This window comes from Phalacrocorax aristotelis, chromosome 8, assembly GCF_949628215.1.
Source record: "Phalacrocorax aristotelis chromosome 8, bGulAri2.1, whole genome shotgun sequence".
Classification (NCBI taxonomy): Eukaryota; Metazoa; Chordata; class Aves; order Suliformes; family Phalacrocoracidae; genus Phalacrocorax; species Phalacrocorax aristotelis.
The window spans coordinates 32,792,797-32,816,184 of NC_134283.1; the positions used below are offsets into that span (position 1 = coordinate 32,792,797).

General features: G+C 58.8%; 1 protein-coding gene across 10 annotated transcripts; it reads left to right on the forward strand.

Moving 5' to 3' along the window:
• The first annotated feature begins 1,217 nt into the window (after positions 1-1,217).
• ARAP3 (ArfGAP with RhoGAP domain, ankyrin repeat and PH domain 3) lies at positions 1,218-23,113 on the forward strand. Of its 10 annotated transcripts, none has more exons than XM_075102274.1 (34): positions 1,221-1,429; positions 3,305-4,411; positions 5,062-5,123; positions 5,458-5,531; positions 5,766-5,836; positions 10,245-10,529; positions 10,786-10,855; positions 11,695-11,815; positions 12,036-12,223; positions 13,125-13,231; positions 13,338-13,537; positions 13,691-13,776; positions 13,948-14,130; positions 14,364-14,526; positions 14,803-14,949; positions 15,023-15,176; positions 15,335-15,437; positions 15,664-15,862; positions 15,969-16,014; positions 16,336-16,499; positions 16,656-16,868; positions 17,031-17,136; positions 17,666-17,813; positions 18,007-18,075; positions 18,368-18,442; positions 18,564-18,678; positions 18,842-18,970; positions 19,160-19,293; positions 19,443-19,525; positions 19,760-19,795; positions 20,596-20,659; positions 20,766-20,903; positions 21,208-21,246; positions 21,952-23,113. In XM_075102274.1, the coding sequence occupies exons 2-34, from the start codon at positions 3,345-3,347 to the stop codon at positions 22,504-22,506; spliced, it is 5,394 nt and encodes a 1,797-aa protein (XP_074958375.1). In that variant the 5' UTR covers positions 1,221-1,429; positions 3,305-3,344; the 3' UTR covers positions 22,507-23,113. The 10 variants fall into 10 exon arrangements, with proteins under 10 accessions (XP_074958380.1, XP_074958375.1, XP_074958379.1 ...); XM_075102269.1 differs by having other exon boundaries at positions 1,222-1,429; positions 15,951-16,014; XM_075102272.1 differs by having other exon boundaries at positions 1,222-1,429; positions 14,818-14,949; positions 15,951-16,014.
• Positions 23,114-23,388: the final 275 nt, after the last annotated feature.

The window sequence follows — 23,388 nt, forward strand, 5'->3', positions numbered from 1 at the left end:
ACCCACAGGGTAGTCCATGGAACCATCTGTGCTATCACCAGCCCCAGGGACACATCACCAGCCACTGGAGCAGCTGGTGGGGAAGTGAGAAGAAAGCAAAAGCTGTGCCTGGCTTATGCTGAGTTCTGCTTCTGCTTTGTAGGAGCAAGCCTGTGATAAGGAGAAGCTGCCTTTACACACCTAGCTGAATGCAGAGACTTGCCCTACCACACCAGGGGCTTCTGCTGCTCCCAGCCCCCTGGAATAGCTTTAGGGGCATTGTTGGGGCAGGGATAGACCTGTCTGAGTTGGAGCAACGAGGTCCCCAGGGAGCTGGACGCTCACAGGGCAGGGAGTGGTTATCAGCTTTGGCATCAGGAGTAGAGGGGGGCTGAGGAGTGTTGCAAGTTATCAGCCTCGGACATCCTCCGTGTGCAAGGTTGGGTAACCTGGCTGATAGCCAGACTGCCAGCCCCACAGGGGCTCTTGCGAAAAGCATTGCGTTAAATGCAGCCAGGTCAGCTGGTGATGAAAGCACAGGCTCCTTGCAGGCGAGAAACCCTTCTGATATCTCCCTGCCACCCCGGACCCTGCTGCCATCCTACCCCTTGGCTCACTCCACATCCCCCTCGCCGTGGGGCACCAGCAGTGGGCTGGGGTGCTGCATCCCAGCATCCCTGCAGCACAGGGGAGGTTTTTGTGTTCCAAACATTTCACCCAACCAGCCTCAGTGCCAAGTCCCCTCATCAGCACGAACATTTTAGCCTGCTTTCTCCAATTTGGCAACACCTTCCTAGCACCTGCACCCTGCCCAGTCCTTGGCCATGGTGGATATAGTGAATATCTCCTCTTGCCTGAGGCCAGAGGCAGAAACAGCAGAGAGCACCAAATGCACCCAAGAACTTCAAAGATCTCCCTCAGCAGCACAGCCTTGGCGTGAGGATCTCAGGGAAGCCTGGTCCTCCCATGGCAATGCATGTCTGAGGACTCATGGTGGGGAGCAGGACTCTTGCTGGAAAGGCGAGAGAAGGAGCATGAGGGGGTGAGCAGGGAGGGTGGGGCGCAGCCTCCAAAGGATGGCAGAGCCTGGCTGAGGGGCAGAACCGGGGACCAGCCAGGCCAGGGGCCAAGTGCAGGGCAGGGTCATGTCTGGGAAGGGGCAGGACAGGAGGGTGGGACAGGGATGGGGACCAGAGGGTTGGCCTGGAGGAGGGACCAGCAGTGGGAGGTGCACGCTGGGTGCTGCAAAGCCTTCCTGCCTGCGCCCATAGCAGTTCCTGCAGGGCTGCCTGCCTGTGCCCACAGGCTGAGCCCTGTGCCCAGCAGGGACGCTTTGGCATCACCCTGGAGCCCAGAGCGGGGCAGCTGTGGAGCCCGCAGCAGCACTGCCACCGTCCTGTTCCGTCAGAGCCAGCCCTGGGGGGCTGTGGACTGCGCTGCAGGGCAAGAGGTGAGGGAGAACCCTGAGGGTGGCAGGGGATGGATGGGGCAGACTTGGGGATGGGGGGGAAGCGCCAGGACCTGGGCAGTCCATGCCCACTGTACGGGCTGGTCTGCACAGGTTTGTAGGGGCAGGGATGGTGTCCACCTCCCTGTGAAGCACCACTGCCTGCAGGCACAGCTGGACTGCTCCAAAGTGCAACACCACAGCCCACTGCTCGGCATGGTGCCAGTGCCCACTGCCCACGCATGGGGAGGTCTCAGGAGCCGGGTTCCCACAGGAGGCTGCCTGCTGAAGACCGAGGCAAGGCAGGCAGTGGGGAAAGCTGGCTGCAGATCCCTTGGGGCAATACAGGCAAAAGAAAGGGGGAAGTCGCCCTATTTCAGCACCAGGCTGCTGGGCAGAAGTGGGTACAGCCCTTTATCCCTGTGGCAGCGACACCCAGCCCACAACGGTATGGGACATCACACTCCACACCCCTCTGCCCAGCCCTTTGTGTAGGTCCTAAACCAACAGGCAGCCTTCCGTCTGCTATGTCCTCATACCCTGCTTGCTGTGCCCGGATCCCCCAGCTTCTCGGCCAGCTCCTGCCATGACTGTCCCTCCTCAATGCATGTCAGTATGCAGCCGCTCACCCCATGGGGAGCCCCCACCCCATGCACATGCATACACACCACACACACCCCACACCCACGCACGTGAGCAGAGTGCCCTTGCTGTTCATGCATGCTTTCTGACAGCATCCCCCGTCACGTGCTCCCAGGGACACCACCTCTTCTGCCAGCACACCAACCTGCCCGCACTTCCCCATGCCACTCATGCAGCCCTTGCCTGTGCAGACAGTGGTGGGAAGCAGGCAGATGCCTGTGCAGGGGCGTGGGGGCTAATGGTGCCTGGCCTGGCTGTCCCTCAGCAGGTCGGGATGCAGCTCCCGCGGGAGGGGGCAGGGGATGCGTGGGAGCATGCAGGCAGCAGGAAGGAAGCCTATGCTGAACAATAGAGGGAAATGGAGGAACTGGAAAAAGACCCAGTGGCAGCACAGTCAGCACAGATGGTTTAGTGTGAAGCAGCATGATTCATGGGAAAAGGGCCCTCAGCTCTCCGCAGAGAGCCCACAGCTCTGTCCCGGGGCTGTGCCAGCAAATAATTTGGGGATGCGGGTCCCCAGCAGAGCAGGACCTGGTGAGCGGGCACTGTGCTGAGCGTGAGCCCTGGGCTGTCCCACTCTGTCTTGAACTGTGGGTGCTGGCAAGGGGATGCATGGGAGCCTGTCCCAGCTGGGGGTGGGAGGGAGGGAGGCTGTTCCCCTTCTGCCTGCCCGTGAGTCATGCTGACCTCTCCCATGCCCTCACCAGCAATGAGAGAGAGAGATTATGGTCTAGCCCTTCCGGCTGCAGAGTGCTCCCTGAGCTGGCCGGCACAGGCGCTCATCCCCTGGGAGGGGCCCAGCTGCTTCCCTGTTATCCACCTCAGGCAGCCGCCTCCACCGGGACACCCCCCCGGCTGCTCTGGCTCTTGTTCTCTCCCCCAGCCCCACATGCGGTGGAGCCCAGAATGCCCCAGTGTCCAGCATCTGCTCACCCACCCACTCCCCTGTGAGCCCCCAGCTGCTTGGATCCTGTCTGGGCTCGGATACAGCCCCACCGACAAAGCGGGGCCAGGATCCAGCAGCTCCGGGGAGGAGGAGAGAGGCTTGGGGCTGAGGAACAACAGGATGCTGGCTTCTTGATCTGGGAGGTGAGCAGCTCTGGGGAGAACAGTGAGGCGGGGGACCTTTGGCAGCTTCCTGCACTCCCACCCACAGGATCTGTGCCCTTCATGGCAGCTGAACCCCCCTCTCCTTTCCTGCTGCCTCCTCACTCCCTTTCTCTCCTCCTTCCACAGATGATGGGCTGAGCATCCGTTGCAGAGGCACCCCAGGGCCATGAGCTCCCCGTGCGGTCCTGACTCCAATATTGCAGACTGGCTGGCCACCATCCACTTGGAGAGGTACCGGGATGTCTTCAAGCAGCATGGGTACCACATGGCCAGAGATACTGCCTCACTGGATGGCAACCACCTGCAGCAAATTGGCATCACTGCCACTGGGCACCGCAAAAGGATCCTGAACTTGGTGCAGCAGACGCGAATGTTCAGTCAATCCCAGGGGGGACCTGCAGCAGAAGACCCCCATCTCCAAGCAACGGAGGTCCTAGATGCCCTCCAGGCAGGCGAGAATGCCATGAAAGCAGAGCCAGGAGGGGCTACTGATGCCTTTGGGATGCAGCAGCATATCACTGCACCTGCCCGGGTGTCATCTCTAGAGAAGGACCCTGCTCCTCCCCTTGTGAAGCCAGTTCCCAAGCCAAGGACAGTTTTCCCTCGTTCAAAGCCAGAGCAGGGCCTGGTACCCACACCACTGGCACGCACCACTGTGCCAGCACAAGGCCCAGAGAGCAAGAGGGTGCCTGCAGCTTTTGTGGTACTGGAGGGGTTTGTGCCAGGGGAGAGCTCCACGGATTTGGAGAGCCCAGAGCCCAGGCCAGTGCCATCAGCTGGCCCAGGGGCAGCTGTGGTTATGGGCATGGGAGCATCCCGGCTGCAAGCACTGGAGAGCACTCGGGAGGAAACACGGACCCCCCCAGCTCCAGATCATGGACAAACCCTGGAGGCATCGGAGAAATCTCCCCCATCAGTCCCATCTGTCCCACCACGGCACAGCCACAGGGTCCTGGCACCTGAGCCAAGCACTGGGAGCATGCTGGGGATTCATCCCACACCCAACCCTCCACTGCGCACCACAGCCACTCCAGCCAGGAGAGATGCCTGGCAATGTCCCAGGACAGCCTCGCAGCCAGGTTCAGGGCAGGGCAGGCTGGAGATGGTGTCCAACGTTATCTATGAAGGACTCAAGACCCTGTCAGCACCTGCCGAGGACTTGGGAGTGGAGGATGGTCCCCAGGGTCAGGCTCTGTCCCCACAGGAGCTGACCCAGCCAGATGACAAGCCTGAGTAAGTAGATGCTTTCCCTCACCCCAGGGAGTGGAGGTGGGGGTGCAGAGCAGTCAGACCTGAGGATCCAGAGAGCCCCCCACCCCAAGGACCCCATCCCCAGCCTGGCCCTGCCTGTCTCCAGGTGCTGACAAAGCCCCTTTCACCACTCTCCCCATGCCTTCCCCAGGCTTTATATGGAGCAGTCCCAGAGGGCAGCTGGGATCCCTCTAAGCTGACAGGGTGGCCCTGGACCCCCGGGTGGCTTAATCTAGTTGGGGGGAGAAGATGCTGCCCCTCCTCTGCCCTGCCAGGCATCCGGGATGGAGCTCCCCAGCATGGTGAAGGGGTGGCTGAGTGAGGGTGCTGCGGCTGGCTCATGCTGGAAGCAAGGTGGGAGATGTTAGAGAGGGGCGAGCTGGGATGGGCAATGCCCAGCAGCCCCAGGAAACACAGCCTGTTATGTACCAGTGTGGGGAGGAGAAGGGAGCAAGGAAGGTACTGGGAGCAGGGAGGGGATGCTGCACATCCTGGAGAACAAAGCTGGGCTCAGCCCCAGTCAGCTGCAGACTCCAGCCCATGTAAGCTAGGCAGGAAAACAACGTGGAAAAACCCTGCAGGCTCCCACCCAATCCTGGCCACAGTGCAATAACCCCTTTCCTGTTTTCCAGCAGTCACAGCTGGCCCAGTGGGAGCCTGTTCCTCATCCCACAGAGACCCACCAGCAAGCCAGGTGAGAGCCTCCAGGGCACTGGTGCACAGCAGGGACTTTCCAGTGTCCCCAAGAAACGGGGGTGAGGGGGACATCTGCACACCCTGCCTTTCCCCCAGGTCCTGCCCAGTGCTCCTGCCTTGCTTAGGGACCAGGGTGGCCCTGGGCCAAGGCAGGGCCCAGCCCCACACATATTTGGGATGGCATCTCTTTTGTGCCAGATGCCCTGGATGTTGGGGTGCGCTGTGGTGGGCTCGGTGTGGGGGGTCCCCCTCCAGGGTTGGCAGTCCTGACTGGTTGCTGTGCTGCAGCAGGCACTACTGACTGCTTTTCCTTCCCACGTCTCTGCCCACAGAGGTCAGCGAGCAGCCTGTCAGCCCCTACAGCGAGACCATCTTTGGGCACATAGCCCCACCCCAGGAGCAGAAGGTGCGAGGAGACTGTGGGGATCGTGACTGTCCCCTGCCATCACTCTGCTTCCCACCAGCTGCTGCAATGTAGGGAGCTGCAGCTGGTGAGACCATGGTGCCCAGCAGGGCCTGGCTGAGCATCACTGCTGGGGTGGGAGTCACAGGCTGGGCCACCTGCACAGTGGTCCAGGCAGGTTGAGGTCTGGGATGGGAAAGGGCAGAGGGAGAGGACATAACCGATCTCTCCTCCCAGGGTGTTGGCATCTCCTCCGATCAGAGCTACGAGGCAGTGTCCGAGCTGGATCTGAAGCCAGAAGCGTGCAGGTAGGCATCACCTCCTCGAGGCTGCAGGGGCTGGGCTGGGCTCAGGGTCTCGGGTTTGCATGCCAGGGGGACAGGGGACACCCCTGGGGACAGCCTGGAAGGCTGTGGGAGCTTTTCTCCCCACTGTAGAGCTGATCAGGAGCATTTGGGATCAGGTCAGCAGCCTCAAGAAGAGCCAATGGGCTCAGAGATGAGAAGGAGCCATGTTGGTGAGTGGCTCCTGGGAGGACAGTGCTTGCCAACAGATGCTCCGTGTGTACAGCCGGGGCAGTGCCAGTGGCACTGGGCGTCTGTACACTGGATGGAGCCTGGATTTGGCCACTGGGAGCCGGAAAACACCATGGGGACAGGGATTGCTCAGAAATGGGGTGGCTCTAAGCTCCAGATGAAGGGATGTGCAACTTCCAAAGGCTCCAGCATCATTAGATCAGCATTTGCTGATCTGTCACACTGGCAGACAGTGAGATTGTGAGAGACACCTTTAAAATGTTTTTGAAATGTACTTTCCATAACTCCTGATAGCATCTCAGAAAGAGGAAGGAAAGCTGCTCTTCCCATTTCAGATGGGGAGGGTTCCTTTTCCTGTGTTGCTTAGAGAGGAGGAGGCGAGCTGCAACTCTCTGTCCTTCAGCTCTGCCCATGGCCTTGCCAGCCAGTGCATTCCCATACCCCTACCTTTCTGGCCCCAGTATTGGTTGGTCCAGCTCATCTCTCCTGCTCTGGGAGCAAGTCACTGCAGTGTGGCCTGACCCAGTGTCACAGTTAGCCAGACGCTGCACCTAGATGAGAGCCAACACAGGCCATGGGTGGGGAACTGCAAATACCTGGGAACAGTTTTGTAAACAGAAATACTACAATCTGCCATGGAACCTCTGAACCAGCAGTTCAGAACGAGGCTGAGTGCTGCCCTGCGGGTCACAGCCTCCGTCCAGAGGCTTACAGGGATCTGGGATCCAGAGCATCCTGAGGGCATCAGCCAGGCATTCACAGCCCTGGACCCACCAAACACTTTGCAGCCCGGTCTTGCTGAGAAGAGACAGGGTGCAACCAACAGCAGAGTGTCAGAGGCAGTGGTTCACAGGGTTTTTTTCTCCCAGCCTGACCACTAAGGTAGTTGGGGTGTGGGGAGTTGAACAAGAGACAGAAAAGCCTTTGAAGACCTTTTGCATTGTGCTCATGGACCCTGTTGGCCAGCTGCTCCAATGTTTTCCTCTTCAGACCAGTCCCACCAGTCCAACCACCATCTCCCTGGAGCAGAGCTGTGGGCTCCTGTTCAGCTGCTGAGCCAACGCTGGCCAGCCCGGGGGCCTGCCCCTGCCTCTGTAGGACCTCCTGATTCTCCTCTTCAACACTAGTGTTTCTCCAGTTCAGCTAGTTCCTCATCCTGCTGACTGGCACCTGGTCACTGGGGACATTGTAGGTATTTCATGTAGCCCACCATCCTGCTCTTTATGGGAAACATTTCCCCCTCCAAACTTCAGAGGGCCCCTCCCACCCCTTTGGCATGGTACCTTTCTCCTACCTGAGATACCTCCTCTTGTCCTGTTCTGAGAGAGTTTCACCTGGACCACACTGCTCTCTGGTTTGGGAATCTGGGCAGTGAGTGTCAGTGTTAGAGATGGGCAGAAGTACCTTGGCCAGCAATGAGATATCCTCAGCAAAGAGGAAGAGGGATGTGAAATTCCCCTTAAATCTGGGAGCTGGGTTTCTGAGGGTCTAGCGGAGTCTGGAGCGTAGGGTGGGATTCACCTGCTTTGACACTGAGCACCTTTATCCAAGCTGGTGGTGCTCATCCCCCTGAAATGCTGGTGTGGAGGACAGCATCTGCCCTACTACAGACAATAGTCTCAGCAGGAGAGAGACAGTGGCACAGCAGTGCCTATGTCACCCACGGAGCTCAGGAGACTGCGTCAGACAGTGACTCATCAGGCATCGTAGTGAGGATGGTGCACCCTGCCCTGGTTTGCATCAAAACCCACTATGAGATGATCCTCAGACAGATACCTACCTGGACTGCTTCTCCCCACACCTCAAGGCATCTTCCCTGCAGGAAAAGAAATTCTAGGAACGGTGTGTCCTTGACAGTTTATTCCTTATCTCCCTACCTACCTCCAGGTGCCTACACACAGGTTGATTCTGTGGCCCATGACCCCCAGCTGAAGTAACAAGATCCATCATCTCCTTGGTCCCCTCACCACTAGCAGATCCCTTTCTTCCATCACCCGTCCTCCATCCTCCACCAGCTCTCCCATGTGAGCACTGACAGGCTAAGACTGCCCCAACTTGGTGCACTTCAGGCATCACCCTCCAGGCTCAGCTGACCTGGAAATACCCTTTCCTTGCCCTGGGGAATTATTTGGCCCTAAGGTTAGTTGTCTTCACTGCCTGACACCAGCTGAAAAGGGAGATGACTTGGACTTTGCAGACATGTTTTTTTGAGGCTTCCTCCACCATCTCTGTCCTCAAGGGCAGAGCTGGGAGATGGCCTGGGTCTTGGCGTGCTCCTGGAATGCTGAGAGACCCCAGTCCAGCCAGGCTGTGGGTTTTGTTCCTGCCAGATGCTGCTTGTCCTCCAGCTCTTCGTGGTTTCAGTGGTTGTAAAACATTGCTCAGGAAGGGGCTGTCATGGATTTTTCCCCTTTTTCTCTTGCCCTGACCCATTCAGAGTGTCTGTATCCCGCTCAGCTCTGACACTCAAGGCTGATGTCTGCCTATGACATGCAGAGTCCTCCAGCCACCTCACTCCCTGGCCAGTCGCTCCTGAAGAAGCTGAACACTGGGCTGGGACTCCAGCCAGACGAATCACCCTGCCAAGGCTCTGTTATGCTAATTAAATAACAATTTTCATTGTGCTCTGAGCCTCCAAGCCACCCGTGGCCATTTCTCATTTTGCTTGCAGACACTGGAGCCAGACAGGCCATTTTCCCTCTCCACCCACCTCCTCAGTCCCATACATCAACCCACTTCTCCACAGCCAACCCCTAGCCTGGGTGGCTCCAGCCTAATATCCTCCCAGGCAGACATCAGGTCTTGTTTCTGTTCCACATGGTTCAGGGACATCTAATGTCTGATGGCCTCATAAGGCACCTGTCCAGGGTCAAAGCACAGGTCCGTGCACTGCCTTGGCTCCTACAATGAGGCAGTACTCAAAACAAGGAGTTTGGAGAATTTATGATGAAGGAAGGTGTTTGGGGTAATTCTCCTCATCCAAAAGCATTTCTAGCACATGGACTTGTGCTGGAGGTGGTTCCTCATATTCAGTACCTCCCAGTGGGTTTTTCCTTCATAAATTTCTCCTACAACATCCCATGGCAAGGATTCCCACAGGTCAGTTGCTCCTTTCCCACGTAGTTTTGCACCTTGCTCCTGCTGGTTTTATCTGATGTCACCCAGATCCTGTGACTGAAGCAGTGGTGGCAGGGAGATGCTGCCCATGACTTCAGAAACCTACCCCCATCACTCACCCTTTCCCCACTGGAGATGCCCAGTTTGCTCAGGTGCTCCTCAGAAAGAAGCTGTGACAGGGCTTGGACCATCCTTTTTGCGTTTCTTGGAGCCTTTTCTTCATCCTGGCACAAGCAGCGCAGTGGCATGGGTGCTCTCCTGCTGGTGCTGGGTGCCCCAGCTGCCTTCCCGCCCCATCACCATTGCACCTGGGCAGCTCCCCTATGAGCTCCTGGGACCACCAGACATTTCCCAGCACATTTCCCTTTCAGGAAAAGAAAAATATCTGGCTGAGAGGGCTGAGGGGAAGGGGCAGGCTTAGCAGTTTATAATTTCCTTTTATTGTTATGGCTGGATAGTTTCACCAGGGGTTTTACCATGGCTTCCCAAGAAAAGGAGATTGATGCAGGTGCTCCGCTTGCCCATCTGTCCATCCCAATTCCTTTGCAAAACATTTCAGGTGGACACAAGAGCAGGCGGGAGGGTGTTGTGGTAGAAAGACCTTCCTGGTGCTGTGAACACTGGAGAGGCAGAGGAAGCGGGCAGCTGAGACCCCTGGTGAAGAGGTATCTGGGGTGTGTGTAGAGCAGGACATGGGACTGGGGAACTGCCTGGCTTTGCTGCCTGTGGTATGAAGAGGGGAAGGAGGTAATGCCAGGGGTTTGGAGTTGTATGGTGGCCTTTGCGGTATTACCCAAGGTGGGGAAGCCAATTTTGCCAGCTGTCCCTAGCCTTGGCATCATATAGGACTGGCTGAGCCGCGGGCTGCTGGTGACCATGGGTCTTATGAGTACTGAGCCCTTGTCCCACCCTGCTCATGGAGATGCAAACACTCGTGTCACTGGGTGCCCCAAGGAGCTCAGGATGGAGCCAGGACCAGTGCAAGACATCCCCAAATGGGATGGCATTGACCAGGACCCTGCATGGTGAGCAGCCGTGGTGCTGCAACTGGGCTCCCTCACAGCCCCATATCTCACAGGATGAGCAGTGGGTGCAGCAGCGAGGGAAGGAGTGACGATGAGGAGACCCGGTCCCAGCTCATCAACCGCATCATCCAGAACGACACAGAGGGGTACTCCACCGTGGAGGCACCGCGGGCTGAGGGCGCTCTGTTCAGCCTGCCAGCCTACCTCTACCCAGATGAGGTCCTGGATGACCTCACCATCTCCCCTTACGCCAGCTTCACATCCCTCTCCGAGCCTCGACCCACCATGCTCAGCGGCTGGCTGGACAAGCTCTCCCCACAGGGGTATGTGTCCACCTGTGGGACAGTCCCCATATGTAAAGCCCCCTTGGGCAAGGCTAGTGAGGTGGGCACACTAGTCACCATGCTACTGGGGTAGCCAGACTTCCCCACAGGAGAAGGACCCTCTTGGGTGCCCCAGATATGCTGCAAGGGTTTCTGTGCAGCCATCCTTGGGGGGAGGGTGGGTCTGTGAGCAGATTTGGTGTCCTTTGGGGATCATCCCTTCCCCAACAGCCCAATTTTTCTGCCATCCCAATAGGAACTATGTCTTCCAGAGACGCTATGTCCGTTTCGACGGGAAGAACCTGATGTACTTCAGCAGTGAGAAGGTACAAGGGGCAGGATGTGGGCAGGGTGGGAAGGCCGCATCATGCTGCTTAAACAGGGTGCCTTAACACCACATGAGCTGCCATAACCCCTTTGCCTCCCCTTGTCCTTCTGTAAGGACCCAGCACCGCTTTACCAACACCAGGGTGGAGGAGCGGTGGCCCTTGTGCCTGGGTCTCTGAACGCAGCTTCATGCCACAGGAAGCACAGGGTAGCGAAGGTTCCTTTGCGAACAGGGAGCAGGCGAGGGGGATCCTGCTGGCTCACAAACACTGGGGCAGACTGCAAATGGGGTATCACTGGGTTCCAGCCACGGACCCATCCCTACCTGAATCCTCAGCTTCTGCCTGGGTGCTGGTCTCCCCCGGGCTGTGCTATGAGTTACCACCCAGCCAAGCACCTGGGGGATGTGAAGAATGTGCTGCATGGAGTTTTTCTCACTGTGGGTGCTGGTGCTGCGGGTTAGGTGCGTGTGATGAGTCAACAACCTTTTCCTGTCCTACATCCTCTCATCCTTCTGTGGGGTCTCTGCATGGCCCCGTTAGGCCAGCTGTAGTGTGCTGGTGGCTGCCACACCACCTGGGGTGACGGGCACTGCTGCCCCAGTCCTGCGGCACAGGCAGCCGGGCTGGCCTCACGTCAGTGGCACCCATGCGGAAACAGGTACTATGCATGGCTCCAGAGTAGCCACTATTGCAGGAGCTTGCAGGTGTCCCTGCCACATCCCCTCACTCCTATGGTTATGGCACCAGCATGCTCAGCAAGGCAGGTGCTGGGGAGGCTGGATTATGGATGTACCCTGCAGAAAGGGCAAAGGGAGGTAACCTGGGATTTGTTCCAGGAGCCCTACCCTAAGGGGGTGATCCCGCTGTCTGTGATTGAGATGGCTCGCTCCACCAAGGACAACAAGTTCCAGGTCTTCACCAGCCACCGGATCTTTGTCTTCCGTGCAGAGAATGAGGGTAAGCGAAGACCCAGGCCAGGGCCCACCAGTCCCCAAGCAACTGTCCTTGCCTCCCGCCTTCAGCCAGAGCACCCTGGAGGCAGCTCACATCCTATCCCCAAAACATCTGGCCATGATGAGCAAGGGGACCTCTCCCCTGCCTTGCCTGCTGGGTGCTCTGCTCCATGCCAGGGCTGTTGGGAGGGGCTCAGACCTGCTCCCTCATGCCTGGTCCCCAGCTCAGAGGAATGGGTGGTGCTCCACGCTGCAGAAGAAGGTGACGGAACAGCGCCTGCTGGGGTCCCAGCCCCGGCCCACCAACGCCGCTCACTGCCAGAAGTCAGGTACCCTGGAGCTGAAGGGCCAGAAGTCCAAGGTGTTTGCAGCCCTGAGCGTGCCTGAGATGTGGCTGTACAAGAGCGAGCAGGTTTGTGGCCAGACCAGACACTCCACTGGCACAGAGGGCTGTGCCAATGGTGGATGGGGTGAGAGCAATGGAGGGATGGAAGGCGCTTAGCCAGGGTCAGTGCCAAAGGGAGAGCAAAGAGGAAAAGGACAGGCAGGAAAAAGGGAATGGTGGAGTGGGAAACTGGAGATCCTGCACTGTGCAGCTGTAGTGGGAGCCTGGGCTTGGAAACGCAGGGACTTCCAGGAGCAGGCCCCCTTCCCAATCTCTTAACTACCACCAAATTATCTTCATCCCTGCCCGGCACTTAGGTCTTAGTCGCACCAAAGTAATCCAAACCCATCACAGGACAGGTGGATCAATGACCATGAAATCACCAGCAAACATACCCGCTGCAGTGTGGGCTTGCCCTATGGGAGGCAGCATGTCTTTGCCGACCCATTGCACCCTGCCTGCTGCCCACAGAAACCCCCACCTTCTGCCTGCTGAATTTTCTCAGCATCCCTATTTTTTTTCTGGTCACCTCATTTCCAGTTTGCCTGGCATGCACTAAGCAGCGTCAAACCGCTGTGGGTTTTGTTCAAGTTGATATTTGCTTTCTCAATGTGCCTGAGTCAACGTGGACTCAAATGCCCAAAACAGAGGGATTTGAATGGCTGGGTTTCAGAGGCTGTGGGCAGAACTTGCCTTTCATTTTAAGGCATAACACACTTGCTGAATGCTTTATGTCAGCCTACATGGGATGGCTGAGAGATGTGGCAGGGTACCAGGTCTGACTGGTCCAAGAAGAGCAGTGATAGGAGTGGGGGTACCAGGCACAGCTTCCTGGCTCCAGCCCCAGCATCATGGGCATGTTGAGGATGGTGTGTCCACCACAGCTGCAGTGCTGCAGAGCCAACACCAGTGTCACTCTGAATTGCAGTTCTTTAAAATGGGCATTGCCATCTGCTTGATTGAGATGCGCGGCTCCACCATCCGTGAAGCCAAGAACCGCAGCTTTGAGCTCATCACCCCATTCAAAATATTCAGGTATCCCAGGTGTCCAGGTGGGATGAGGTGGGGGGAGCAGCTGGGTGCTGGACGCGGGTACTGGTTGCACCAGGCCCCTGAGTTTTGGTTGTGTTGGCACTCATAGCTTCATGGCAGAGTCAGAGCGGGAGAAGCGGGAGTGGATGGAGGCCCTGCAGGAGGCCATAGCCGAGACTCTCTATGACTACGAGGTGGCAGAAAAGATCTGGTCCAACAAAGCCAACAAATACTGTGCAGACTGCTTGGCTCAGAGTCCTGACTGGGCATCCATCAACTTGTGTGTGGTCATCTGCAAGCAGTGTGCAGGCCAGTACATCTCCCTGGGGGGCACATGGGGGTCCCAGCAGGTGTGGGCTGGGCCTGCCTGGGCAGGCGGGGTACTGGCTGGGGTATGGGTGCGACTTGGATGCCAGTTATCCTGGCAGGAGCAAGGGGAGCTCACTCTCCTGCTACCCACAGGGCAGCACCGCAGCCTGGGATCCAACATTTCCAAGGTGCAAAGTCTGAAGCTTGACACCAGCGTCTGGTCCAATGAAATCGTACAGGTAGAGGCACTCAGGGCAGGGCACTGGGGCTGGCACAGCATGCTCAGGGCCAGGCTCCTTCCCCACATGGGGCAGCAGCCCCACGGTCTCCCCTGGGATGGAGGGACACAAGGCATCCTGCTCCTCCCGTCTGGCCCTGGTGTTCACCATGACCATGGGACTCTTCTGCAGCTCTTCATCGTGCTGGGAAATGACCGAGCCAATCGGTTTTGGGCCGCTCGCCTCCCTGCTGCCGAGGCCCTCTACCCGGATGCCAGTGCTGAGCAGAGAAGGGACTTCATCTCCTGCAAGTACCGAGAGGGTCGGTACCGCCTGCCCCATCCCCACTACGCCACTCAGGAAGACGTGCTTCAGGTAGGGGCCACCTCAGGGTGCAGGCAGGATGCTGGGGTGCTGGCAAGCACCCCAGAGCTCTGGGCCTGAGATACCAACACCTCCTGCTTGGCTGTGTGCGCCTGCACCCCTGTGCCAGGCAGCTCAGGTGGGAGGTTGTGTCCCACTTTGCCTGCCTTCAAGCAACCCTGGCAGTTGGCTGGGGGTCTCCATGAGCCAGTACATGGTCCCTAAAGGCTCCTGTCTCATCCCAGGCACTGTGTGCTGCAGTGGCAGGACCAGCCCTGCTCAAGACCATCCTGCAGTTCTTCTCATCCTCAGAGGCTGGGCTGGCAGCTGACTCCACTGCCTGTGAGGTGGCCCCTGGGGCTGACCTTTGGTGGGGACCAGAGAATAAAAGGCCCAGGAACCATTCAGGTAATGAGGACCCTCGAGTCCCAACTGTCTGTGATGGGGGGGCTTCTTCCTTGCTACGGCCCCTGCCCCCCACAGCATGCCCCAAGGCTGGGGACAGCCAGGGCATCAGGCACTGTGACAGTCTTTTGCCATGGGAAAGGCAGCAGGTTTCTCCGAAGCCCCTTTACAAGGAACCCCATGCCTGGCACACCCCCTTGCCTGCACTTGCATGAGTGGGGTTTCCCTGCCGCCCTGGTACCCATGCTTTTGTGCTGCCTGCTCCCATTCCGCTCTCAGTGCCGTTCCCCGCAGGGAGCCCCTGTGCACAGGAATTGGGTCCAGAGGGCATCTACAATGAGATCACACAGCCGGTGACACACAGCGGGTACCTGTACCGAGCCATGGCCCCCTCAAAGCTTCCGGGCACCAAGAAGACCAAAGAGGGTAAGTGTGGGGAGCACGGGAGGGCAGCTGGTGGGGCGCCCACCCCAGTGCTGCTGACCCCCTCGTCCCACAGACTTCCAGCGCACGTGGTGCTCCCTGGAGAGAGCCCTGCTCTTCTTTGAGATGGAGAAATCCACTGAACCCCTGGGCCGTATCGAGAGCAGGGACCTCATCTCCCTGGGCGTAAGCAGAGCCCAGGCACTTGCCAGCCCCAGCCCCACCGAAAGGTACCCCCAGCTGTTCATCAGCTGCAAGCCCAGAGACCCTGTGGGCACACAGAGGGCAAGGACAGGCATTGCTCCCTGTTTGGCGCGATGATCTGGTCTGGCTCTGAGTGCATGTTTGGGGTGGAGGATGCCCTGATGGACTGGTTTGTCCTGTGCAGGTTTCGCTTCACCCTCGAGCTCTTCCTCACTGGGGAAAAAGCGCAGCAGCTGGGAACTGATGGGCCTGAGATGTTGCAAGCCTGGGCCAGTGCTATTGGCAAGGTGAGCCAGCCCCAGCCCCAGCACCCTGTGCCGCTGGTGGTTCCCTGGGCTGTGTCCCAGCTTCCCTGTTATGATTCCTCCCAGCTTCATCCTGTGTGGCAAGCACTCTCCTTCTTTTTGCAGGTGTCCCCATCCCCCCCCGAAACCTGCCCCAATACTTGTGGGGGTCTGCACTAGGGGGCTGAGCCCTGTCTTTACCCAGCTCCTCTCTTGCTCCATCCCACAGTGGTTCACGCCCGTGAGCTGTCACTGCCTGCTGGGCTATGAGTTCCAGCGCGTGGGCCAGATGCGCTACAAGTGCATGCTCAACCCTGAGCGGTGGCAGCAGGCCTTCTTCATCCTGCAGAAAGCCCATCTCTTCATCTGCCCCGCCGAGGATGACGGGACTGAGGACAGCATCAACCTCCGGCGGCTGCAGGAGCTCAGTGAGTGCCGTGCTGCACCCTGGGACAGGCACCTCATGGCGGGTGGGTGTGCAGGGCTCTGACCCCTCTGCTTCTCACCCCAATGCAGGTCTGGTTCCCCCCACAGAGACCCCAGAAAAGAAGGAGCTGCTGATCCTTGTGGAGATGGGGAGGTGAGTCCTGGCCACAGGAAAGATGGGGAATGACCCAAGCAACCTCAACAGGCTGACCATAATAAAGGCACTCATGCATGGGTTGATGCTGATCCCAAACCCACGGTGGGGACACTACTGGGATAGCAGGGCTGTGGCCAAGGGGCTTACAGAGGTCATCACCCCATTCTGGGGTCTCTCATTGTGGTAGGATGTCCCTTGGCTCAGCCCGGCTGTGCCTTGCTCTCTGTTCCAGAACCAGGCTGTGCATACAGGCAGGAGGGGATAATCCACCCCCTCCAGCAACCTTCATTCCCTCTTCTCTGCCCTTGTTGTTCTCAGGACATTTTACCTGCAGGGCTTGACACGGGCAGACTCAGCGGCATGGTATGCTGACATCCAGGCATCTGCAGGGGGCTGGGGTAATGCACTGCGGGACCAGCAGCTGAGTCGGGGGGACATCCCCATCATTGTGGACAGCTGCATTGCCTTCATCACACAGTACGGTGAGCCCAGCGTGGCAGCAGCACAGCCAGAGCATCCTTTGGCACACACAGGGCAGTCAAGGGGTCCAGCCAAGAGGCACTGATCTTGGGGCACCTGCCCTGTTGGGGACTCTCTGGGCAGGATTGGGTCCCCATGACCCTATGTCCCTTCCTCAGGCCTGCGGCATGAGGGTATTTACCGCAAGAATGGAGCCAAGTCCCGGATCAAGGTACTGATGGAGGAGTTTCGGCGGGACGCCCGCAACGTCAAGCTGCGCATCAATGACAACTTCATCGAGGACGTCACCGATGTGCTGAAGAGGTTCTTCCGTGAGCTCGAGGACCCTGTCTTCACCCTGGAGCTGCACCCACAGTGGAAGGAGGCTGCAGGTACCTCCTTCACCCAACCTCTGCTCCCACACTGGGCTGTCTGCCAGGGACCCCTAGGGCTGGTGTCCCTCAGGTTGGGGTCCCAGTACCAGCCCTGGTGCCTTATCAGCTCTGTGTCCACCAGACTCAGCAATGGTCCACAACTTGTTTTCCTCCCTCCAGAAATCTCCTCAAAGCCCCAGCGCCTAGAACGGTACAAGGAGCTCATTCATCACCTGCCTCGCCTCAACCACAAGACCCTGGCTGCGCTGATTGGGCACCTCTACCGGTCAGTGGGCCACCTCCAGCCAGGGTCCCCAAGGCCAGTCAGTACTGTGGGGTCTCCCCCCTGCCTAGGAAATGCTGGCTCCCATCCCTGTGAGCCAGGAAGAGCCCAGCACCTGTGTCCTGCCCCACCAGCCTCCAGCTGATGCTGGGGTGTGCTGGAGCACACTGCTCTGGGACAACTCAAATGTTCCCAAAGTCATCCTGCAGCAAGGGGGAGTGACAGGAGATTTGGGAGTAGGAGACACCCCTCTGTAGGACATAAACTTCACCCAGTGCCCAAAAAAAAAGGAAAAAAACAAATTCCCATCCCTGACTCAGAGTATGAGGTGGAGCTGTTGTCTGGTTTGACGGCAGCTGGAAGTCCTGGAAACGAACCGCCTGGCTTGAAGCTCCCACTGCTGGGGAACTGGGGAGAAGGGGAAAAACAGGCTGTTTTTCAGGAGACTTTGTATGAGGCAGAGGAGGGTGGCTGGGACTGAAACCCCATCCAGAGTAGAACCAGCCCCTCACCTCTGTTCTCCTTGTCCCAGGGTGCAGAAATGTGCAGACCTCAATCAGATGAGCACCAAGAACCTGGCACTACTCTTTGCGCCCAGCCTTTTCCAGACTGATGGCAAAGGGGAGCACGAGGTTAAGGTGATGGAAGACCTCATTGACAACTATGTCAGCATCTTCAATGTAAGCTTACTTCAGGGGCATTGCCAGCCCCCTCTATGCTGGCTCTGTCTGTCTTCCTTTTTATACGCTGACAATGCCCACCTCTGCCTCCCCCTGCATCCCGCAACCTTGGCTGTGTGTCCTCAAGCCATATCCCATGCCACACTGACTCCATGTGTCTCCCCTCTCACCCCATGTGTCCTTCCTCCGGCAGATTGATGAGGACCAGGTATCCCAGATGGATCTTGAGAACAGTCTGATCACCACCTGGAAGGACACCCAGGTACTAGGGACGTGCTTGCCAGCACCCATCACATCAGGGACCCCTGGGCTGGTGGGACTGCCTGGAGGATGAGGTCACTCCCAGCTGCCCACCCTGGGTCCCTGCTGTCCCACACCAGATATTTGAGGAAGGACCTTCCCCCACTTGTCCCCCCTTGTCCATTACCTTGAGGCTCCTGCCCAGGGGAGAAGCAGCCCCAGCTCCCTGGGACACCATCACCAGCCCCTGGGGAGAGGGGATGTGCACAGCACCCATGCCAGCATGGCACCAACACCACCTGCTCTTCCCCCAGCTCTCACAGGCAGGGGACCTCATCATTGAGGTTTACCTGGAGCAGAAGCTGCCTGACTGCTGTGTCACCCTGAAGGTGAGTCCCAAAGGAGGGTTGTGCTGGAGGAAGGGAGGAGAGATGCAGGCTCCTGGTGCAGTCTGTCCCTGGCATACATCCTGCCACCACCTGCCCCAGTTCCCCATGTGTCTGGCCCCAGGTGTCCCCCACAATGACGGCAGAGGAGCTCACCAACCAGGTGCTGGAGATGCGCAACGTGGTGACCAGCCTGGACATCTGGCTGACCTTCGAGGCACTAGAGAATGGGGAGCTGGGTGAGCATGGTGGGGATGGTATGGGGGGATGCTCTCGGCATGGCCAGGGTGGTGAGGAGGAGGTGTGGGGTACAGCGGGCAGCAGCTTGCTGAAGGTGGCAGGGGGGACGGGGATTGACACAAGGAAGAGGACACAGCAGTAAGAGCGTCTCTGCCTCCCCAGAGCGGCCCCTGCACCCCAAGGAGAAAGTGCTGGAGCAAGCTTTGCAGTGGTGCAAGCTCCCGGAGCCCAGCGCCGCATACCTGCTGGTGAGGAAGGTCCCCATCGGCGAGGGCAGCTGTCTCTTCACAGGTAAGGCAATCACAAAGGGTCCAGCCCCTCAGGGTGTCCCCAGAGGGGGACAGCTCTGCCTGAGCTTCCCCTTGTCCTGGCCACTTCAGGGTAACATCCCTGAGACACACAGTGGGATACCCCTGCAATACCCCAGCCAGCCTCACATGCTCCCAGCCCCCCTGATCCCTGTCTCCCCACACTGGGCAGGCATCAAGCGTGAGACCCCCAAGTGCGGGCTGCTGAAATGCCGTGAGGAGCCCCCCAAGCTGCTGGGGAACAAGTTTCAAGAGCGCTACTTTGTCATCCGGGACCGGAGGCTGCTGCTGCTCAAGGAGAAGCGGGTACCCAGGGGATGCTGTGGGGATGGACCCACACCCTGAGGGCGGGTGGGGAGGGGGATCCTGGGAACAGTGGTGGCACGGTAGTGGCTGTCTTCCTAGCAGGGAGGCAGGAACCAAGCTGGGCTGACCTGATGAATCTCCTTCCCCAGAGTGCCAAGCCAGAGCGTGAGTGGTCCCTGGACGCAGCCAAGGTTTACATGGGCATTAGGAAGAAGCTGAAGCCACCAGCCCAGTAAGTGGGACCTTCTCTGGCCATAGCCCTGGGGCATGCATCCCTTGGTCCCTGCTCCCAGCACCTGACACACAAACCCAGTCGCTGGGAGCATGCCAAGCCCCACTGGGACCCAAAGCCATGACAAGACTGGGCCTGTGGGGTGACCTCAGCCCCCTGCCTGCTGCCAACAGACCCATGGCTCTGTCTGAGCTTGGCAATGCTGCCCCACAGCCTGTCTCTTCCTTTCCCCAGGTGGGGTTTCACACTGACCCTGGACAAGCAGCAGCTGTGAGTATCTGCGCCTGCTGTCCTGGGGCTGGGGGGATGTTGAGATCTGTCCACAGTTTTAGTGGGAGTGGGACAGCTAGGGGCAGTGCTACAGGGCCCTAGGGGTCTGAGCAGAGCTGGTGCCTAGCTGGGCCGCTCGAGGGACTGAGCGGCGGGGCCACATGATCCTGGTACAAGGTGGGGGCCAGGCTCCAGGGGCAATCTATCTCCATACCACACACCCTTCCTACCTCACCATCCACACTAGTACCCTATGGAGATGCGTCTTCCAAGCTTGCAGCACTAGGCTCCAGAGGGACCTGCCCACCCTGACCAGGTGTGCGTGTCACCTGCATGGCTGTGCTGCCTGCCAGCCTTCACCCAGCACTGCTCTGTGTCTCTGTGTGCCGAACACCAGGTGCTCCTGCACCCTGTGCCCCTCCCTGAGCTGGGTTCCCTGCCCCAGCCTCCCTGGAACCATTGGGTACCCTGGCACACCCATGCATCCTGCTGATTCTGTCCCTGTTTCCCTGATACCACCGATGCTGAGGCAGCAGCTGAGCACATCACCTGCCCCAGAAATGGGGCTGAGATGTTGTTCTAAGGGCAGCAGGGACAGCTGAGCTGAAGTACCTCATGGGTGTCCAATAAGCTCTCGCCTTGCCCTTGAAGCAGTGATTTGGGCATGTGGAGAGTTTCAGAGGTGCAGCCCCACTGGGTACAGTTGTGCCTGACAGCCTAGGCTTACAGGCAAGGTGATAAGGCGACATGGACCCCGCTGGCCCTGCTCTCTAGCAGCTTCTCAGCTGACTTCTCTGCAGGTACCTGGTGTGCTCGGGGCAGGCTGAGCTGTGGGACTGGACCACCAGCATCCTCAAGGCTCAGGTAAGTGTAGGCTGGCCATGCCACCCAGCTGGGCCGGGCTGGGACAGGAGAGGGCTGGCAGGGCAGCCAGACATGACCCCCCTTCCTGCCCTGTCCTTGTGCACAGCACGATGACCTGCACCCAGTGATCATGCGCCGGCGCTCCTCCTCTGACCTAGCCAAGCAGAAGTTTGGCACCATGCCACTGGTGCCTCTGCACGGGGACAGCACAGACGCCACCATGCTTTCTGCCAACCAGACCCTGGTAAAGCCCCACAGCTGCACCTACCCATGTCCATGCACCCATCCCAAGACCATGCACCCACCCCAGGGCCCTGGAGGCGGGTGCATGCTGCCTGGCACCAATGGATGCTTTGGGTGTGTGTCCCTGTGCTCGGTGGTATGTGCATGCTGTGTGCTGTGCTTGTGTCCGTGGCAGCTCTCCATGTGTGCCCTGCAAGGTCATGTGGGGTCCTGCACCCCACTGCCCATCTTCTGCCTGCCAAGGCATCTGTGACCCTGTTCCGTGCTATCACGTGCTTACCTCTGCCCATCTCCTCTGTTTCTAGCGCCGCCTGCACACACGAAGGACTTTGTCCATGTTCTTTGTAAGTACCCGCACACGTGGAGCACGTCCATTGCTGGCTTTGCACCTTAGCTCCTGGCTATGGCAGCAAAAGCTTGCCTGCAGCATCCCACCTGCACTCAGAGACAAGCCCAGACCATCCTGGTCACACTATGTGGCAGAGGAGGGGGTACCCATTGCTCTGTGTGTCCCATACCTGCGGATGGGGATCTCTGCATGGTCCTGGTGTGTGCAAGCCACAATAATCTAGCCCAGCTCCCAGAGGCCCTCCCATTGGGTGTGCCTTGCCCAGAGGGGTTCAGCATAAGAAATGCAAGGAAATAGGTTTGGGTCCTCCTTGCCTTCAGGTTACTTCTGTGGGGACCATACGGCTGGACCTCACCTTGCCTGGCTTTGTGCTCTGCATGGGTGTCCATCTGCCCTCCCCACCAAGACCACCTCTGCCAAGGGATGCTGGGCTGGTGCCACAGTCTGGTGGCATGGACCATGCCTCAGCAGTGACAAAAATGCTCACCCTCCATTGGCGATGGTGGAAAAAAGGGCAACAGTGCCTGCACCAAGAGACCTGACAGAGGGTGTGTCCCTTATGGGTATCAGCCCCACATCAAGGGGGCAAGGCTCCCTGGGCAGTGCCCGAATGCAGGGAGGGCAAGGTGAGGGGGGACAGGGGGGTATGGCTGAGCAGTGCAGACAGCGCCCCTCACCCCAACTCCCCACTCTCCCTCAGCCCATGAAGATGCACCAGGACTCCCTGGAGGAGCAGAAGGAGAAGGAGGCAGATGCTGATCCTGTCTATGAGGAGGTGGGCAACTTCCCTGAGCTGGCCACGCTGGAGCTGGCAGACCTGTCAGCCGTGCCCCCTGTGGACAGGTCCAAGAAGCCACCCACATTCCCCGAGCAGCCCCCATCCACAGCATTGCGCTCCTCGCTGCCCTCCAGTCCAGCCCAGAGTGTGGTGGGTCCCTCTGTCACCAAAGCCCTGTCCCTCGAAAGGGGCTTGAACCTGGAGAGCGACAAAGCTCCAGCTCAAACAAAGCTCAGACCCACCAAAACGGCCTCTCTGGAGAGGGATGTGGAGTCTTCCCTGGCGCTGGCCAAGGACTGGGAGCAGGCAGCCATGCCAGGGAGCAGTCCCAGCACAGAGACCTCCCTGGAGATCCCCAGGAAGAAGAGCATGCAGACTTCTTCAGACATCAACAACAAACTCATCCAGGAGCTCAGCAGTGTCATCCTCAGGAAGAACGAGAGCCAGCCACCAGGGCCAGGCCAGCCAGTGACATGACTCGCCATGCTGAAGGGGTGCCCAACGACCTGGGGGTCAAGTCATGCCCAGCGTCAGTGACGATGGATACCCCACACTCCCACACCATGAAGCCCTTGCCCTCCTCCTCCTTCTGACCCTGGAGCTGGGCTGGGAGTGGGGACTGGTGGGCACCAGGGGACTAGTGGGGACCGGGATGCTGAGGAACAGTACCCCCTCTCAGGAGAGCTGAGGATACTGCTACATGTGCTCTCACTCATGGGTGGCACATCTGCCATCAGGCCCAGTGCCAAGGAAAGCAAGTAAAAGGGAAATGACAGCCTGTGTGTTTCAGCAGCACGGCACAGTATCCAGTGGGGGGGCACACGGTGCCTGCCAGAACAGAGGAACACAGCGCAGTGCCCCCTCCCCACCGCTGGGCCTATGAGGCAAGGTCAGGACACCCAAGCCATTCCCCACTTCCATTCTTGCATCTACCATGGCATATTTGGGGGGGGTCACAGGAGCAGGGCTGGCCATGTGTGCCCAGAGTGTAGTCCTGGCGATGGAGGACAGGTCCTGCTCAGCTGGGGTTTTTATACCTGTTCCTGCCACCAGCAGGGAGAAATAAAGGTTTATTTGTACTCTGGAGGGTTTGGTTACTGCAGGAGGAACTGTGAGGGATGCCACAGTCCGGTGGGCAGGGAGCTGGGGGTGCCAGGACCAGGCACCCAGTTGGGGAGCCCATGGGATGGGGAAAGCACTGGCAGCATCGGAGGAACTGCAAAACTGAGGCAAAGTCCCAGCGAACCTTAGATCCAGGGCGGGATTTTCTGCCCAATCCTGCTGGCAGCCTGGGACCATGCGGCCCTTCGTGCTGGGCACCAAGCTGCAGGAAATCCCCTCGCCAGGGCAGGGGGACAG

Coding starts and splice junctions, on each gene's coding strand:
- ARAP3 (XM_075102269.1), top strand. CDS start 3,345: ATGAGCTCCCCGTGCGGTCCTGACTCCAATATTGCAGACTGGCTGGCC. Junction 13,232..13,337: donor ACCCCATTCAAAATATTCAG/GTATCCCAGGTG, acceptor TGGCACTCATAG/CTTCATGGCAGAGTCAGAGC. Junction 20,660..20,765: donor CCAGCATCCTCAAGGCTCAG/GTAAGTGTAGGC, acceptor CCTTGTGCACAG/CACGATGACCTGCACCCAGT.